Genomic DNA, 17,138 nt, shown 5'->3' on the forward strand with positions numbered 1-17,138 from the left:
TCTTCTTGTTCTGTGTTACTAGCACCTTTTCTATGATTTTTTATGACATTTTATAATGAAAAATTTGCAATGTTTTTAATACCTGAGCATAGCTACTGGTTCCTAAAGTTGTCTTCCATAGAGGATTGAAAGCATAAAAAGAGGATCAATGTTTTTGTAAATGTTTCTAAGTACTCCTCACAACTTGTGATGGGGAAGAAGGCTGTATGGGTGTTGGCAGTGAGCAAGTTAGTTTATGATTTAAATTTGATGAGGAAAAGTCATATGGCTGGGAAAAGATTCAGCGATTTTGTTCATAATTCTCTATATGATTTGATCACAGACATGTGGGACACAAGGATATTTTCTTACAGGAGAAGCTGTATAGCTCATTTCCACTTACTTGTGAGAGCTTTGTTTTTTTGTGGCCATGCTGCTCTGGTAGTGTATTTTTTTTTTAAACGTGTAGTTAGACTTCTTCCCATCCTTCAGGGTAGACTAGTTCAAAATCTATTACTAGACTATCATGATAGACCAAGAAACCCTCAAGTGTGAATCCATCATTATATAAAAAGACAACCCCTTTCAAGGGGTTGTCTTTTTATACTGGAATGTCTTCATTAATCAACTTGGATTTGAGAATGGCCTCTCAAATAGTGCTCTGACCAAAGGAAAAATATGCTGGGTTTTCTTTCCTTTTAATCGTTTCTTTAGATTTTGAAATAAAACAAGGAAATCATGAAAATGTGGGAGCCATCCAGTTCTCCACATGGGCACTTTTACCTCACATTTACCTGTTGATGTGTTCTGTACTAGCCCAGGTGCTGCATATAAACTTGTTTAACTGCAGAAATGAAACCCAAGCAATATCTTTGTTTCAGCAACTCCCAAGGATTCCAACAGTCTCAAAGCAAGACCAAGATCCAGGTAGTGTTCGTTTAATTTCTGCTTTAATGCCCTTTGTGTCCTGCCCCTGCCTAGAAATAAGAACCACAAACCAAAAACCCAACCCATGATTTCCTCTTCTTTTAGATGTAAAGCTTAGGATATGAGCCATTTCACTCGTGCATGGCCTGATGGGATCATGCAGTAATGCTGGGAGCCTTGGTTTCTGTGGTCATTAGTGCTAGAAGGTGGCCACTAATGCCCTATGGCCCCTCAACGTGAAGTGGATTGTGTGAGATGACCCAGTTGTTGCAAGATGATAACTAATAGGGGGAAGTAGCTTTGGAAAGAGGAAAATATGGGTAAGGTAAGAAACACGAAAATTTGCTATCATGACAAGGTGAACACCAAAAAGTAAAAAGTCTGGGTAATAAAATCTATAGTAGGGAAAGAAAATGCTTCTGATAACTTCAGTGAAGCTTGCAGTTTCAGGTAAGCGATGTTTATGGTCTGTTTGAGCCTATCTTGGTGCCCCTCTCGGCTTCACATTTTTTAAGAGGCTAGTACAAGAGAGAAAGCCAGTAAGGCAGAGCTGTGGTTGATGTGAGACTCAGAAAAGAGGCACAGAGGGGAAATACAGAGACACTAATAGAATTAATCCATTAAGGAAGGGAAATGGTATTGGTACTGTATTTCACTGGTAGAACTGCAGTGTAAGATAGGATAACAAGGATACCATGTGTGTGTTTTGTGTTTTGCTTTGGCTCTTAGTGACATTTTTCCCTCCTTTGCCTACTAGACACAATCCTGAAAAAGCAAATTTAAGTCTGATCATATTTTATATGCTTGAAATACTGATATTTAAGGAACCTCATCTCTTTGTAAGTCAAAGAGTTATCCTTTAGTTTATATCTGCATTTTCCAATTTGGGGTTTTGTTTCCTTGTTTATGTAAGATACAGATATCTATATTTTTATATTTATCCATATTTAAAAACAATAGAGTAATTCATTTAGGTAGGAAGAAAAGATGTAGCATTCTTTCTGTGGTCAGCACATTTACTCATCCTTTTTAAAAGGATGAATGGATCTTTTACAAACTAGTCTGTACTAGATGTGGGATATGCTTTCACAGTAGGAATTGCCTTTGAATTGCAGAAATCTGTTATGTGTACTATGTTAACCATAAATCGAACCTCAAAGTTTTAGCTTCTGCTGACTTCCTCTCTCCCTGAAAGCCAGTGAAATTATAAAATCTCATAGCCACATGTTCTATTATTAATGTGTCTGGCTAAATTTTACATAATATCCTTTCAGAGATTGTGCTTTTGGTCTAATTTGGAGGATTTTATTTTCATTACTTCCCACTGGGAAGAAGAGAATTGAATTATTTTTATCCTCCTTTTTGAAATAATAAAGTTTTGTAGAAATATAAGTGAAAGAGGGAAAATCACCATTTTAACACCACTGCGTTCATCATTTTGTTAACTCCCTGCACATTTATATTTTAATTGGTTGCAGCAGTCATGGTTATACAATCTCACTTATTTTATATTCAGTAACTTTCCACATGAAGATATAAACATACAGGTTATATATGAAAATAAAATGAAAATGAATGTGCGCTGTGGGATTGTGTGCTTAACAATGTGCATACATACACATTATTTACACATACATTATTTCTTTTTTGAGTGAAAGATGTCACTAAAGCTATATGTGGCATAGAAAGTTCTTTTCATTTCTAGCTAGGGGCTCTAATTGTCTTTTTTAAGTGAAGTGTTCCCATTTAAGAACCTTGTCCTTCCGTATTGGTTCCCTTTGATTCTTGTTGAAAGAGCCAGAGCATTCTTCCCTGCTAGTTTCTGCCTGTCGTTGCCTTGCCTGTCTTGCCAGTTATGTTACAGGGACCACCCCAGAACATGTCACATGCCATTATGGTGGCTTTATTAAAGTTGCAACCTTGTAAGACAGACAGAACCCTCAACTACCACAAAGAATCCTTGAGAAACTTATTCAGGAAAATAAAAACTCACAGTATCAAAAACAGCTTTGTCAAGAACTGAAGGGGTTTAATAGTAACTGATATATTCTAATTTCGTAAATGCCACTCTAATAGCTAAGTACGAAGAAGATTTTCAGAGGTTAATTTGTCTCTAGGATGTACCTCTGACTCAAAGGTCGTTTTCTGCTTTGACTTGAAGCTAGTTGAGAAGCTAAATACAACAGATGTATACATCTACATCTTAGGGCCTTTTTGTGATCATCGTATTGGGAACCTGTCCTTAAACCTATTCCTAAGCAGTGTATGGAGTTGAATTTTATTTGGAAAGTAAGTAGGTCTCCAATAAATATTCTAGTTGCTATCACCAAAGTATTTCCCCCCCTGACTCATAGGCAGTATGAGAACATTTTAAAAATGGGATATAGAAACAGAGATTGGAGTTTGAATCGAACTGTGTAACTTTCTATCTGACCTTTTGCAAGTTATTTAGTTCCTTTTTAAAAAGATGGTATTACCAGAGTTACAATATCAGAAGTTGCCTAGTTAATTATGCCTTGCTATAGATTGAGTAAGAAGGTTAAAAATGAGACTTTTGCTTTCTCAGGGAAAGACAGGCTAGACCCCTCAATCTGATTGATGTGTGTTTTCCTTTCCTAGCTTCGTTTGTGGCATATTCCCCTGAACATTGAATTCTTACCCTCAGCTTATCTGTCCCAATTCCACATGAGCCTGTCATCACATTTGCAAGTGAACAGGAGAAAAGTTCTCTGATCAGTTTATACCATGAAGCCCTTCTGTTAGAACATGGAAATGCCTAAGCTGAAGGGCTCTATATTATTCTTACTAACAATTCCAATAGAAATGGATTTGAATTTACACAAAGTTTTTTTGGGGGGTTGATTTAGATCTAAGGTATAATAAGAACAAAGAGGTTGAAAAGATCCCAATTCATAGTTGGATTTGGACAATTATTGTACATAGTGGCATTCAATGGCTAATAGAATTTATGGCTACTTTGGTAGCCCATCGGTTCCTTGTAGTCACTTTGACTTTGTGGGTATTTTCCATTTCACCCCAACTTCAGAGAGTAAAGCTTTGCTATTTCCCTTCTGACCTTCCCTTATTTTGCTACAGATCTTACTCTAGTACCTCCATAGAAGAGGCCATGAAAAAGGGCGAGGACCCTCCCACCCCGCCACCTCGGCCACAGAAAACCCATTCCAGAGCCTCCTCCTTGGATCTGAATAAAGTCTTCCAGCCCAGTGTGCCAGGTGAAGTGCCCCTTGTCCCCTGAGCCCTTTCATTTCCTGTTGGAGCCAATGGATGTGTGTCTGCCACAGTGGCCTCTGTGAGTCCGGAGAAAGAGCAGACCTGGCAGTTAAGCATTCCGTGAAGGTCTTCACATGGCTATGGTATTCTTGGGAGAGAAAGCAATTCTAGACACATATGTAGCACATGTGTCTGGAGCCTTGCCCACACTTGTTATGGATCAAGAATTAGGAAATTCTCTACCAAGAGGATAAAAATGCTTCACTCCCATGCAGCCTGCTGAGTGTGTGGCTGGGGTCTTACTCTCTGCTTCATTGGTAATTTGTGAACAAGATAGATTGCTGTCTGTCATTTCCTCAGATGCCTGTGTGGTCTTCTATGAAAGATCTTGGAGATTAAGGCCTAGCCAGAACCTTCTCCTGCATTTTACACTTATGGAGAAGATCCTGTGTCCTGTAGGATTTAATGCTGAGGGGACTCTGAATCTGACTGATGGGTGGTTGGTGGAGGGTCCTAGGGCAAGGGCTCCTTCAGGTGGACTGCTCTGGGCTTCTGGGGATGGGATGTTCTTGAGCCAGCAGTTGTGTAGCTGGGCTGGAGGCGGGTGAGGCCCAGAGGGGCCCTGTCTGCTTCCTTGGCTTCCTGTGAGGTAGGAGATATCCTCCTAAGGAATAGAAGATGAGAGGCATGCCTTTGCTTTAGTGAAGGTGATAGGATACAGTGCTGTCCCAAGTGTTATTTTGGGAGCAGCAAGGGCCTTTCCACTGACTCATGCAGGCAAGCTATAAATACAATGATTTCCTGGAACTTTTTCTCCATCTATGTGCATTTTAAATCAGGCCAGCTTCAGATGCTAGTGATTTGCAGATTATTATCTTTTCTACTAAAGCAAGAAAAGACTATCCTTGGCTCACACATTAGCATGACCTCTGTGTCTGGGCAGAGCTCAGCATGTTTTATTTGTTCTAATAAAGTATTCTCCTCACAGTAAAGTTATAGATTGTTTTTTAATATACTAAAATCTGGAACTCTCTATCAAATTTAATTCTCTGCCATGAGTTCATCAGACAAAAATTTGCCTTGAATTTCCTCTCATACTTTGATCTGAATTCTGGCATAAATTTCATAGTGACTGGTATGTAGGGTGGGAGTAATCACAGGTGATGATGCTATAAAAATTTCACATGGCTGGCGGATTATGACCTGGAAGATTTTCCTATGGATGCAAGAAGATTAAAACAATCTGGGAAGCTATCTCAATACCTTTACCTTGTAAAGAGGGAGGCTGGAAATGCTCACAGGTCTCTCTCAGGTTGTGTGACCCAGTAAGGGGATGCCAGCTATACTGGAGAATTCACATGCTGTGGTTTTTACGACACTGCATCACATAGTGGAAGAGACAAAACTGGGTTTGGAGCTCAGCTCAGCTGCTTATTCAATGTTTGATTTTCAGCAAGTAGCTTAATGTTTGTGCATCTCAGATTCCTAATCTGTACAGTAGAGCCAATACTCCATGGAGTTGTAAGGTTTTGGTGAGATAATAAACATAATCCAAATACGGGTTGAGTATTCCTTATCCAAAATGCTTGGGATCAGAAGTGTTTCAGGCTTTGGATATTTTTGGATTTTGGAATATTTGCATTATATGCTTACCAATTGAGCATATAATAAAAAAATCTGAAATGCTTCAATGACCATTTCCTTTAAGTGTCATGTTGGCACTAAAAAGTTGAGGGTTTTATAGTATTTCGGATTTTGGATTTTTGGGATTAGGGATACTCAACCTGTAGTACTGTATTTGGCCCACAGGCCTTAGTAGGCATGTAAGGCCCATATTCCTGTGGCCTGCAAGTATCAAGAATTTAATGCCTGAAATGGCAAGCCTCCACCAATTAGGATAACACCCCAACTTCCTTGACCCCTGGTGGACAATTCTGTGATTCCTCCTACCCAGTTTCTCAGAAGGCTCGCAAAAGGACTGAACCCCAGTTGCCTGCCGTAGTACACCATTCATTGATGTACTTTTTCTTGTTTTGCTTCCCTCCTGCCCTGTCTCACTTTCCCCTCACTCGAATAATATACCTGTTCTCAAGTTCATATGTCAGGGGCTTCTTTAGGGAAAACCTGAATTAAGACAGCTTTCTTTGATATCTCTGTGTCGATGTGACTTCAAGATGAAAAGTATTTTGGTTTGATAATGCCCTGATGAGGTCCCTTGTGGTAGGGCCTGATAAATCTAAGATTTAGACAAATAATAGCTAGGTGGGTGATGTCTCTGTTCATAGCCTAATTCCATTGTCTTTTCAGTACAAATTTATACAGATGAAATTTTAATGAGCAGTTTAAATTTATCACATGAAGAGTAGAACATTTCTGCAGTATGAAAAGCAGGTGGTGTAATTGCATCTACTTTATTTATTTTCATGTTAGTTAATTCTCACAGAAAAGTATAAGGGTCTGTCTAAATTATATAGAATTTTAGTGTATTGCATATTGCTAGAAATTAATTATCGAAATGCTGACAAACTAGAAATGCATGAAATAGAGCTTAAACCTACCAGAAGAGTCTACTCACTGAGAATCATGGTGTACATGTAGGCATCCCTTTGCTGCACTTATCTTTATGTATCACTTTAGATAAATAGTATCACACTATGCTTGCTGTTCTGTATCCTGATCTTTCCAATTAACCATCTTTCTATTTCATATAGAGGATTGCACCGTTCCCTTTAAGGTGTGCATGATATGGATATATCATGGTTGACTGTGCTTTGATGGAGAGATCTCTCCCTCCTTCTCTCTGCCTTTTCTCTTCCCCATACTTTCCTCTTAAGCTCACCCACCACCCCATGACCCCAGCCCCCATTCCTTTCTCACCCTTGCAAACAAAGCTCTCTCTCTCTCCACCCCGACCCCCGTGTCCTCTTCATACCCCTCTGTTTCTCTTTTTGTCCTTCTCCCCCATCACTCCTTCACAGGTATGAGCCTCCCCTCACCCTCCCCTTGCCAAGCTCCCTCACACCACCACCTTGTTCTTATAATATAAACAAGGCAGAGGTTATTAATAATTTCATGTCCATATCTTTGTTTCATCATCTAATTATTTTCTTAGGTTAAATCCTGCTGGTTGGAGTTGCAGGGTCAAAGGCTGTAGATGTTTAAAGTGTAGCTATATGTTGCCAAAGGGTGAGGTGGAACACCTGTCAACTTGCTCCATCATCAACACTGTCTAAAAGTGTTTCCTCACAATCTTGCCAAAACTGCTTCATGTTCATCTTTTTAATCATTACCTATATAATAGGCAGTTTCATGTCCCTGATTCCTAGTGAGGCTGAGAATCTTTTTGTATTGTTATTGGCCACAAATATTTCTTCTCTTATGATTTGCCTGCTCAGAAGGCTTGGCCAGCTTCTTTTGCTACATGTCTCTTTGCCTAACCACGGGGACCACTTCTTTCTTCTTCATTTTGCCTACGTTCTGGACCTCCCTCCTGTCAGGCACTTGGGAATGTGAGGGTGGCCATGGGGAAGCCTACCTCACCTGCTGCTCTGCTGTTCCTTGTCCCTCCAGCCCCACCCCCCATATCCTCTCCTTCTGCCAACTTTATCACTTAAGACAGACTGCCTGGGTCACCCTGTTTATGACAATAGAAGAATAAGGAAAGGTAAAGAAAAGAGGGGAAAATAACGTGAGATGAAGTAAGATGTGGACTTGAGTTGAAAGGGAAAGATAAAATGCAGCCCTTGTTTAATAAAATGAGACTCACAGGATTGTGAAAAGCAGAGTGATTGAAGCTAAGGTGCTGAGACAGAGTGTCTTAAAGTGGAGTGATAGTGTGGAAAGGAAATAGGATGGAGAGAAGATGCAAAGAACAATGAGAGAGGAAAATGAAGAGAAAGATGGGATGGATGTTACATAGGAGTGATGATGTTTATCCAAAGGAAAAAGCAGGAAATAGAATAAAAAATTGTAGAACCAATGGAAGGAGAGTCCACAGACTCTTGGTGTAGGATTCAAGTAGCATTTAAAGAAATAGCTTAGAAGTAGGTGGCATTAATGCCTTTACATTTATGAAAATAGGTAACATGATATGGGGAAAAAGAACAAAGGGCTGATTTAGAATGTAAATCTATAAAAATGAACAAGGCCAACTTTGGAAATATAGAACAGTTGGCTTCAACTTTGGTATCTGTAAAGAGAGTGTGAATGTGTGATTTATAGTAGCCTAGATGATTCCAGGGCCCTAGGTACTGGCATCAGACCCGAGACATGTGTTTTCATAAGGAGAAGTGGATACACTGTGATCGCTGTGTGTAACAGGGAGATCACCATTTGTAATAGCTGACCCAGTTCTTGGAGCCGTTGCCTCACAGTCCCACACAGCTGCTGTGTTTGAGAGATAGCAAAAAATGTGCGAGAAAGTCTAAGTCAGTGACAATGGAAGTATGCAAAACCCAAAGGCAGTCAGACCCGGAATTTGCTCAATGATGTTTGGATTTTATAGCTCTATATTTATAGCTATGAAACATCTTTTATTACTGAGATTCCTGTAAGAAAAATCACACTAAGCTGGTACCTAACCTCCTTTTCCTCAACGAAACAGTTATTTTCGTGAGGTAATTTTTTTTTTCATAAAAAGGGGTTTCTTCTGTCCACGGAGTCAGTAAGAACTACCCCTCTCTTCCACTCTTGATTCAGACCTGCCTCTTCTCAAAGCCATGCCTGAGGTTTGTAGCCTGAGGTTTCCATGGTAACAGTAAAAAGCCTTAGCTCTGCCTTGTTCCAGTCATTGAGCATCTGTCTGGCAGAAGGGGCAGAGATGGTGTGGAGGAGACATAGCCATTCCTTTAAAGTTTCAGACCGGGCATTTTCATCATTTCCACTCATATCTAGCTGGGGGGACCTAGGCCCATGGATAGACCTAGTTGCCAGGCAGCTGGGAAATGTAGTCCTTGGCAGGGCAGCCATTTCCCAGAAATACGCTTCTTACTGCAAAAAAGGAGAAGGGGATGTTGATGGTCAGTTTTGTTTTTTTTTAAACCACACCCCATATGGCCAAATACATTGAGATCCATACGTTAAAACCATTGTGATGGCTGAACAGAACACATCCGGGGCTAGTGTCTGTCCATGGGTAGCTAATTTCCTGTCTCTGCTTTAGATATGCTGATAAAAACAACTCATTCCATGGTTAAGAAACTATGGCACATCCATCCTATGGAATTGTATGAAGCTGTTAAAAAGAACAGGCACGTATACTACATGGAGAGCTATCTCGGGTAAATTAAGTGACAAAAGTATGGTGCAGAATGTGTATGTTTATAAATGTGTAGACAATTTCAGGATGATGCTAAAGAAACTGGTAATGATAGTTGCCTCTGGGCAAGGGGAACAGTATGACTGAGGACAGGACTGGGAAACAAGCTTACTTTCTGTTGAATGCCTATTTGTATCTTTTTAATTTTGGTTCAGGTACAGATGTCACCTATTATAAAAAATTTGCTTTTCACTCTTTAGCTACAATGATGGTATCTGAGAGTACCAGAGATGTCTTTCCTGCCTGAGATTACCTATCTCAATCTTCCCTACGATTCTGTATTCGGGGTATCTTTATGACCATCTGCTACCACCTCCTGGAATGCAGCTGAAATGACAGAAGTGTTCCGAGCACTTTTTTTTTTTTTTTTTTTTTTTTTTTTTTTTTTAAGACGAAGTCTCGTTCTGTCACCCAGGCTGGAGTGCAGTGGCGTGATCTCAGCTCACTGCAAGCTCCGCCTCCCAGGTTCATGCCATTCTCCTGCCTTGGTCTCCCAAGTAGCTGGGGACTACAGGCACCTGCCACCACGGCCTGCTAATTTTTTGTATTTTTAGTAGAGACGGGGTTTCACCGTGTTAGCCAGGATGGTCTCAATCTCCTGACCTCATGATCCACCCGCCTCAGCCTCCCAAAGTGCTGAGATTACAGGCATGAGCCACTGCGCCCGGCCCCGAGCACTCTTTTAAGCTCTGATGCGTTCTTCAGATTCTATTTCAGTGCCTTTCCAACACTGAGGAGTAGTTCTGGAGGACCTCCCAAAGATTACATTGTGAGATGTATAGTTGGGTAAAACGTCATGGTAAGGGCTCTGTCTTAACTTGGAAGTGGCTGTGTTTATTGAGTGGCGAATTGAGAAGTCTTTCCTGGGTTTTCTGTAAATGAATATTTGTTTCTGTAACTTAAGAAGTAGGTAAACTCCTTGGGAGTAAGAGATGTTCCTAACACCAAACTTACCTTTCAGGTTCTCTAAAAGATGAATTTGGCCACAAAAGCAGCTCTGACCTTATAGATTTCCTTACTGTATTTTTCCTGTGAGTGCTACTTGTTTCTTTTAAAATCTAGTGGGACTATGGGATTCCTGACCCACCCCAAACTTTTGGGTCCACAGTGCACAGCTAGCCAAGAGTTCAATTTGGCAGTCTGGGCAGTTTTTTTTTTTTTTTAATGAAAGCTTTATTGAGATGTAACCCATATACCATAAAATTCACCTTTTTAAAGTGTACAATTCAGTGATATTTAGTGTATTCATAGTGTTATATAACTATCAGCACTATGTAATTTCAGAATATTTTCATCCCCCCAAAAAGAAACCCCATACCTATTAGCAATCATTCCCATTCCCCCCTTTTCTTCCCCTATCCCTTGGCAACCACTAACTTACTTTCTGTTTCTATGGATTTGCCCATTCCGGGATTCTGTATTAATGGAATCATACAATATGTGGTCTTTTGTGACTGGCTGCATTCACTTAGTATAATGTTCTCAAGGTTCATCCATGTTGTAGCATGAATCAATACTTCATTCCTTTTATGGCTGAATAATCTTTCATTGTATGGATAAACCACATTTTGGATATTTGGGTTGTCTCCACTTTTTGACTATTGTGAATAATTCTGCTATAGATGTTGATGTCCAAGTTTTTGTGTAAACATATTTTTTCTTTCTCTTGAGTGTATAGGTAGGGCTGGAATTTCTGGTTCATATGGTAACTCTGTGTTGAACATTTTGAGGATCTATTGAAGTATTTTCCAGAGCAGCCGAACCAATTTATTTCATTAGCAATTTATGAGGATTCCAATTGTGTTTCTTCACATCCTCAAAACACTTGTTATTGCCTTTTTAATTTTAGCCATCCTAGTGGGCATGAAGTGGTATTGTGATTTTGATTTGCATTTTCTAATGGCTAATGATGTTATACATCTTTTCATGCACTTATTGGTCATATTTATGTTGTCTTTGGAGAATGTTCAGAATCTTTGCTCATTTAAAAATTGGGTTGTCTTTTTATTGTTGATTTGTAAATGTTCTTTATATATTTTGCATAAAAGTTCCTTTACAGATATTTGATTTACACATATTTTCCTGCATTCTGTGGGTTGTCCTTTCATCTTTTTGATGGTGTCCTTTGAATCATGGAAGATTTTAATTTTGATGAGGTCTAATTTATGCATTTTTCTTTTGTTGCTTGTGCTTTTGCTGTCATATCTAAAAAATGATTGCTTAACTCAAGGTCACAAACACTCCTCCTTTCTTCTAAAAGTCTTATAGTTTTAGGTCTTACATTTATGTCTTTGTTCTGTTTTGAGTTAATTTTTTTATATGGCATGAGATAGGAGTCCAAATTCATTTTTCTGCATGTGGATATACAGTTGTCCCAGTATCATTTGTTGAGAAGACTACTAATTATCCATTTAATTTTCTTGGCACCTTTGTTGAAAATCAGTTAACCATAAACGTAAGATTTATTTCTGAACTCTCAGTTCTGTTCTGTTGGTCTATAGGTCTATCCTTATGCCAGTACCACAGTGTCTTGATAATTGTAGATTTATAGTAAGTTTTGAAATTGCGACGCGTGAGTCCTCCTGCTTTATTCTTTTTCAAGATTGTTTTGGTTATTCTGAGTCCCTTGCATTTCCACATGAAATTTATGATCAGCTTGTCAATTTCTGTAAAAACAAAAAAGCCAGCTGGGATTTTGGATGGCTTGCATTGAATTCGTATATCAGTTTGGTTAGTATTGCGGTTTTAATAACATTAAGTTGTCCAATGCATGGACACAGGATGTTTTTCCATTTATTTAGATCTTTAAGTGTCTTTCAACAATGTTTCAGTATACAAGTCTTGCATTTCTTTTGTTAAATGTATTCCTAAAAGTTTTATTCTTTTTGATATAATTCTAAATGGTCTTTAAAATAATTTTCATCACATTATGCATGTTTTCTTCATGCCTTTTTTATATACATTATACATTATTTCTTGGAGATATCCATGTCGGTACTGAGAATTTTGTATTTCTTTTATATATCATCTATATGCTGGCTACTCTATTAAAAACCATATTATGAAAAATTTCAAATTTATGCAAAAGTTGAGAACCTCCACCCCCATATTATTTTGAAGCAAATCCCAAATATCATATAATTTTATATATAAACTCTTTATATATCTCTCTAAGAGATAAGGTCTTAAAATACTTGAGCACAATACCTTTGTCATACATTACAAAATTAACAATAATTCTTTAATATCATTTAATATTTGGCCAGTGTTCATATTTCCTGAATTGTCTCAAGTATGTCTTTTTATACTAGTTTGTTCCATTCAGAATTCAAACAAGGGCTACATGCACATTGCACTTGTTTTGGGCATATTTTAAGTCTCTTAACCGATAGGTTCTTCTCTCAATCTTTTTTTCTCTTTGCTATTCATTTATTCATAAAAAATCATCTACCCTGTAGACTTTTTCACATTCTGTATTTTGCTGATTGTTTGTTCTTCCATCCCCTGTATTTCCTATAAACTGATAGGTAGGTCTAGGCTTGATTAGAGTTAGTTTAGATTTTTGACAAGAATACTACCTAAAGATGCTGTGTACTTCTTACTGCACCACATTAAGAGCTCTCTAGTATCTAATGCCTTTATTTTTGTGATGTTTGATTGATTAGTGGGTTTACGTAGTATTAGCCTGATCCATGTGTTATGATAAAGATCCCAGCGACCTTTCAAATAATGGTTTTATCAGCTATTGATCACCATTGCCTACATCCAGTGGTGTGTCAGTAAATGTTTAACAACCGGCCACTTGCCAATTTTTATGGTGTAAACACTCCTGCCACGGCTAATTTCATTCCTACTGATGTGTTACTGAATGTGGAGTTTGGAACAGATGCACACAGCTGGCTCTCACAAGCTGGCATGAGCTTTTTCCAGCAAACCACTGCTTAGATCCATTATTTCATTGGTAGTTGCAAAATGGCGATACTCTATTTTTTCTACCTTTGTTAATTGGGACTATGGTTTATTTAAGCATTTTCCTATTGTTGGACATTTAATTTGTGACTATTATGAAGCTTGTGAGCTGAAGGAGATCATAAAACAATATAATTCTCAGTACATCAGTAAATTCTTTATATACATCTGAATTTATAGAATTGTTTGAAAACTGAAATAGACTTCAGTAATGGTGACCAGAAAAGTGTCTTATTCAACCAGTATTTAATGAGCATTTACTGGGTACTTGGCACTTTGGAGGATCCCAAGAGGAATATGGATATGCCCCTAAACTTTGCTAATCAATGTCACAGTTGTGTGTGATTGTTAGAAGGGTTTAGAGTTTGGGTGGTTGCTAACTAGAATGATCAGTGGATTTGTGGGCAGGGGGTGCACAGGGCTGGTGAGCTAAACTTTGAAGGATATGACTTTTCAGTCAAATCCTATTCTTTTTTGACATCTGTCTGGATTTACTTCTTATGACTAGTTTCCTGGGAGTCTACTATAGTAGCCTCAAATCTGGCTTGCTTGCTTTGTTCTTTCCTTCATAAAGCAACAGGATTAATTTTCTGCAAGCACAGCTATGATCACTTCCCTACTCAAAACTCTTCAGGACCTGCTATGTAAACACCAAATTTCTGGTGGAACTGAACCCGAAGCCATGTGATTGTATTAGTAAGGGACACAGTACCATGGCCTGGAGTGCCTGGGGAGGAGTGTATTACAGGAAGGAAGTAGAGACTGGAAGATTCAAGTTGGCTGGCTGGCCAAGAAAAAGGGAGAGACTGGTGGAGAAGGAGTTTGTAGACGGTGTCTTTTGGAAGTCTTAGGAGAACATCCCATTAGGGTGGTAGGGTTAAGCCAGATTGCAAAAGATTGTGGCATAAGCAAGGAACTTTGGTGTGGAGAAGTTGTCATCACAAAGTCATTTTGAAATGTTGAAGGCTTAGCAGTTGTGCTGACTGTATGTCACATTTTAAAAAATAATGGTAGTGGCCAGGCGCAGTGGCTCATGGCTGTAATCTCGGCACCCTGGGAGGCGGAGGTGGGTGGATCACCTGAGGTCAGGAGTTCAAAACCAGCCTGGCCAACATGGAGAAACCCTGTCTCTACTAAAAATACAAAAATTAGCCAGGCATGGTGATGCATGCCTCTAATCCCAGCTATTCGGGAGGCTGAGGCTTGAGCCTGGGAAGTGGAGGTTTCAGTGAGCCGAGATCGTGCCACTGCACTGCAGCCTGGGCAAGGACACAGTGAGACTCTGTCAATAGATAGATAGATAGATAGATAGATAGATAGATAGATAGATAGATAGATGATAGATAGATAGATAGATAGATAGATAGACAGACAGACAGACACAATGAGACTCTGTCAATAGATAGATAGATTAGATAGATAGATAGATTAGATAGATAGATAGATAGATGTAGAAAAGAGCCAGTTCCAAAATGATAGACTCTTTTTGTAGATTGCCTTCCTCCTAACACACATTTGTATTCTCTCTCTCTCCCCCACCGCATTATTCAGCACTAATGAAAGTGTGATGGAAACAGCTGCTAGTGAATGAATACTAACTAATCCTGAAAAAAGATGTGTACTTCTTGAAATTTTAGTTTGATTTACCTGAAAACATATACAGAAACACAACTAGTGATTTCAACCAACCCAAGGGTTTTAATAGTAAAATGCTTAGGAGGAATGCATTTGTGTAAATGTAATATGAGAGAGGAAACCAGACACCCATCTTTGACCAAGATTGAATCTCATGCATTTTTGTCACTTAAGTCTGCCCATGTCTCCATCCAGGACCTAGTTAACCCTTATTGCATATCCTATGGTACAGGAAAAAGGAGTTATTAGTAAACATGGATAAATTTTAGAATCATGAAGTGTCAATGCTAAAAGAGAACTTGAATGTCATCTTGGCCAACTCTCACATATTACCGATGAGGAGACTAAGATCCAGGCAATATAATGGCTTTGTTCTCCATCAGAATCTTTCTTTCCTTTTTTTTTTTTTTTTTTTTTTTTTAAGACAGAGTCTCTCTCTGTCGCCTAGGCTGGAGTGCAGTGGCGTGGTCTCGGCTCACTGCAAGCTCTGCCTCCCAGGTTCACGCTGTTCTCTTGCCTCAGCCTCCCGAGTAGCTGGGACTACAGGTGCCCACCACCACGCCCGGCTAATTTTTTGTATTTTTAGTAGAGATGGGGTTTCACCGTGTTAGCCAGGATGGTCTCAATCTCCTGACCTCGTGATCCGCCTGCCTCGGCTTCCCAAAGTGCTTGGATTACAGATGTGAGCCACCACATCCTGCCCAGAATCTTTCGAAGTTGGGAAATCTTTGTTCAGATCTTTGTTGCAGCAGATTTGGTATCAAAGAAAGCAGTCTACGTTAAATTAATTTGGAGGGCACACCCTACTACTTTTCTATGGGCAATAACACTAATTAATATCTAAAGTTAAAGGATGTATTAAAGAATGAATATGGTAACCTTTGCAAGGCACTCTTTAATGTGTTTTTTTCTGTGTTTTCTTCTATGTGATTTAAAATGTTAGTAGATTTCTCTGAGGTACTTCAGAGAGATAGGAAAGGAGCTTTTGCCTTCATAGATACTTGGAAATAATATATCTATTTTCTTTTTTTAATTTCAAAAATGAAGTTATTATTAAAAGCTCTAAATATAGCAAGAATATAAGACAAATAGTATACTGGACATCCAGCTTCAACAGTTAATCAACTGTATCCCATCTTGTTTCATATCTGTCTTCCCCCACATTATTAATTATACTTTTTTCTACCCTTAGCTTAAAAAAACTTTATTGAGGTATATAGATCATAAAGTTTATCCATTTTAAGTGTAAAATTTAATGATTTCTAGTAAATTTATCAAATAGTGCAACTTTCACCATAATCCAGTTTTAGGTCATTTTCAGGACTCTGATAATACTCCACATACCTGTTTACAGTTATTCCCCATGCCCAGCCCCAGGCAACCACTAACCTATTTTGTGTTTCTGCAGATTTTCCTTTTCTGAACATTTCATATAACCGAATCTACAATATGGGGTCTTTCGTGTCTGACTTTGTTTACTTAGCATGATGTTTTTGAGGTTCATTCCTGTTGTATCATGTATCAGTACTTAATTCCTATTTATTGCTGAATAGTATTCCATTATACAGCTATATCACATTTTGTTTATCTAGTCTTCAGTTTGACAGACATTTGAGTTGTTTCTGCTTTTTGCCTGTTATGAATAATGCTGCCATTAATATTTGAATACAAGTCTTTGTGTGAACATATGTTTTCATTTCTCTTAGCTAGATATATAGCGGTGGAATTGCTGGGTATGTGGTAAATTTATGTTTAACTTTTTAAGAAATGGACAAATTGTTTTCTAAAGTATCTGCACCATTTTACATTCACATCAGAAATATGTGAGGGTTACTATTTCTTTATATCCTCACCCACACTTATGATTATCTTTTTGATTATCCTACATCCTAGTGTGTGTGAAGTGATATCTCATTGTGGTTTTGATTTGTATTCCCCTGATGATTAATGATGTTGAGCATCTTTTCATGTGCTTATTAGTTGTTCCTGTATTTTATTCGATGAGATGTTGTGTTAGTCCGTTTTCACGCTGCTGATAAAGACATACCCAAAACTGGGCAATTTACAAAAGAAAGGTTTA

The 17,138-nt window shown here is 38.5% G+C and overlaps 1 protein-coding gene across 5 annotated transcripts in view; it reads left to right on the top strand.

Moving 5' to 3' along the window:
• The window catches only part of REPS2 (RALBP1 associated Eps domain containing 2), a 202,563-nt gene that overhangs the window by 124,067 nt on the left and 61,358 nt on the right, over nucleotides 1-17,138 (top strand). For 3 of the 5 annotated variants that reach the window (XM_003261098.4, XM_012500875.2, XM_030806745.1), the window contains exons 12-13: nucleotides 861-906; nucleotides 4,003-4,139. The exons of the other annotated variants lie outside the window; for them this stretch is intronic. In XM_003261098.4, the coding sequence (XP_003261146.2) occupies nucleotides 861-906; nucleotides 4,003-4,139 (183 nt within the window). The remainder of the gene's footprint in view (nucleotides 1-860; nucleotides 907-4,002; nucleotides 4,140-17,138) is intronic. 5 annotated transcript variants of the gene reach the window in all.

Source organism: Nomascus leucogenys, chromosome X, assembly GCF_006542625.1.
Source record: "Nomascus leucogenys isolate Asia chromosome X, Asia_NLE_v1, whole genome shotgun sequence".
NCBI lineage: Eukaryota > Metazoa > Chordata > Mammalia > Primates > Hylobatidae > Nomascus > Nomascus leucogenys.